Genomic DNA, 2,355 nt, shown 5'->3' with positions numbered 1-2,355 from the left:
GGGCACGGGGCGGTGCGCGGCGCGGGGCTCCCGCCGCTCGGTGCGGCCCGTCGGGAGCGGCGGCGGCCGGCGTGGGCGAGGCGCATCCGTGACCTGTGCTCCCCCGTGCAGAGAGCTGCGCCCTGAAGAAGCCGCTGGACGCGGCGGAGAAGCCGGACGAGGCGGAGAGGCCGAAGCAGCGGAGCCGGAGGAAGCCGCGCGTCCTCTTCTCGCAGGCGCAGGTCTTCGAGCTGGAGCGGCGCTTCAAGCAGCAGCGTTACCTGTCGGCGCCCGAGCGGGAGCACCTGGCCAGCAGCCTCAAACTCACCTCCACGCAGGTGAAGATCTGGTTCCAGAACCGGCGCTACAAGTGCAAGCGGCAGCGGCAGGACAAGTCGCTGGAGCTGGGCGGCCCCGCGGCCCCGCCGCCGCCGCGCAGGGTGGCCGTGCCCGTGCTGGTCCGCGACGGCAAGCCGTGCCTCGGCGGCTCGCAGGGCTACAGCTCGGCGTACAACGGGCCCTACTCCTACAACGGCTTCCCCGCCTATGGCTACGGCAACGCCGCCTCCTACAACCCCGGCTACGGCTGCACCTACCCGGCGGGCACCGGCGGCACCTCCATGCAGGCCGCCTGCAGCCCGGCGGCGGCCGCCGGCCCCTTCGTGAACGTGGGCGGCCTGGGGGGCTTCGGCGGCGGCGGCCAGCCCCTGCACCAGGCGGCGGCGGGGCCGTCCTGCAGCCAGGGCGCACTGCAGGGCATCCGGGCCTGGTAGCCCGCACGCACTCAGGGCCGGGAGCGGACAAGGCAGCACGGCCCGGCGGCCCCGCAGTGCCGTCGGGAGCCGCGCCGCAGCCCTGGACCGAAGGCGGCGGCGGCGGCGGAGGGGCGGCGCGGCGGGCCCCCGGTCGTCCCGGGGCCGCGGGGCGGGCCGGCGGCGGAGAGGAGCGGAGCGGAGCGGCGGGCCGGGGCTGCCCCAGCTCCCCGCGAAGCGCCGCCGCCCCGAGGTGCCGCCGCGACGGGCGGCCCGGAGCCGGTCGCGCCGCGCAAGCGGAGCAGCTTTGCTTGTAAAAAAGCCGACGGCGGGGCCCGGGGCTCCCGCGGCCCCTCTATCTACTCTGTATCGGTTACTGCCAGCGCCAGCTCGCGGAGTCAGTCAATAAACCAGGTGCAATATCCGCCGCCCGCTCCTCCTTCGCCCGGCGGCCGGGGCCCGGCGGGGCCGATGCCCGGCGGCGGCGGGGCTCTCGCAGCGCCGTGCCCGCGGGGCAGGGCGGCCGGGCCGGGATTGTGAGCGTGCCAAGGCGCTGAATGGGGCCGAGCAGCTCAGAGCCGGCCCATTGTGGCCGCCGGGCCGGCGCTGAAAGGAGCCGCCGAGGAAGGTAGCGGGAATAGGCGCTTATTGGATTCGGGAACAAAAGGTGTGGCAGGGAGGCGAGGGACAAAGGGGCCCCGGCGCCGAGATTGACGGGCCGCTTTGCCCCCCACTGAGGCCCAGGCCCGGCGCTTTATGCGCGGGGGCTGCAGAAACGTGCTGGGTTTTGTTCCCCTTTCTCTGAGCGCAGGGGGAGAGGAGGGGGGTCCGCGGGCCGCTGATTAGGGCCGGCCGGGCCGGGCAGCCTGAATGCCGGGGCATTATTGCTACATGTTCAGCCGTTTCGCTCGGCTGCAGGGGGAGGGGGCGGCCGAGACCCGCAAGCCTGGCTGCGGGGCCGCTCCCGTCCCGTCCCGTCCCGTCCCGTCCCGTGGCCGCGGGGAGCGCAGCCGCGGTCCCGGCCCGGGCGCGGCCTCGCCGCGGAGCCCTCGGGCGGTGCCGGCTCCGCCGTGCCGCTGCCGTGCGGGGCCCAGCGGCCGGGCGGCTGTGGAGCCCCGTGGGCTCGCCCCGGCGGTGCGGGGAGCTGCCCCGCAGCGTCCCGCAGGTCTCTCCAGCCGCGCCGCCGGTGCTGCGGGAGAGGTGTGCAGGCTCCCCGGCAGCAGCCCGGGGGCTCCGTGTGCCTCCCCTTGCCCAGCGGTGCCCACCGCATCCTGCCCTCCTCCCCACGCATGTCCTGGGCTTTGCCGCAAGCCACCGCAAAGCTCACGGGCACGGACGCTGCTAAAACCCGGGCTGATATATATATATATACATATATATATATATATATTATTATTATTATTATTATTATTATTATTATTATTGCACCGTGCGAGTTAAGCGCGCACGGTTGGGAAACCACCGGAGAAATTTGCAGCTGCAGCCCCGGGCTATGAGCAGGCTCCGGCCCCAGCCCTGGCTCGGCACGGCACGGCACGGCTCGGCTCGGCTCGGCTCGGCTCGGCTCGGCAGCCCTGTCCCGCGGCCACCCCGCGGCCGGGAGGCTTCGCGGGGCCGGCGCTGG

At 73.5% G+C, this 2,355-nt stretch overlaps 1 protein-coding gene across 1 annotated transcript; it reads left to right on the top strand.

Annotated features, from left to right (window-relative positions):
* Positions 1–92: 92 nt before the first annotated feature.
* Positions 93–1,155, top strand: LOC118157481 (homeobox protein Nkx-2.3-like; the record flags this gene model as incomplete). Its single annotated transcript, XM_035311830.1, has 1 exon — positions 93–1,155. A coding segment is annotated over one exon (660 nt), but the record flags the coding sequence as incomplete, so codon positions are not given.
* Positions 1,156–2,355: the final 1,200 nt, after the last annotated feature.

Source organism: Oxyura jamaicensis, assembly GCF_011077185.1.
Source record: "Oxyura jamaicensis isolate SHBP4307 breed ruddy duck chromosome 6 unlocalized genomic scaffold, BPBGC_Ojam_1.0 oxy6_random_OJ70559, whole genome shotgun sequence".
Classification (NCBI taxonomy): Eukaryota; Metazoa; Chordata; class Aves; order Anseriformes; family Anatidae; genus Oxyura; species Oxyura jamaicensis.
Note: the sequence above shows the minus strand (reverse complement) of the source record. Positions and strands in the feature narration are given on the sequence as shown.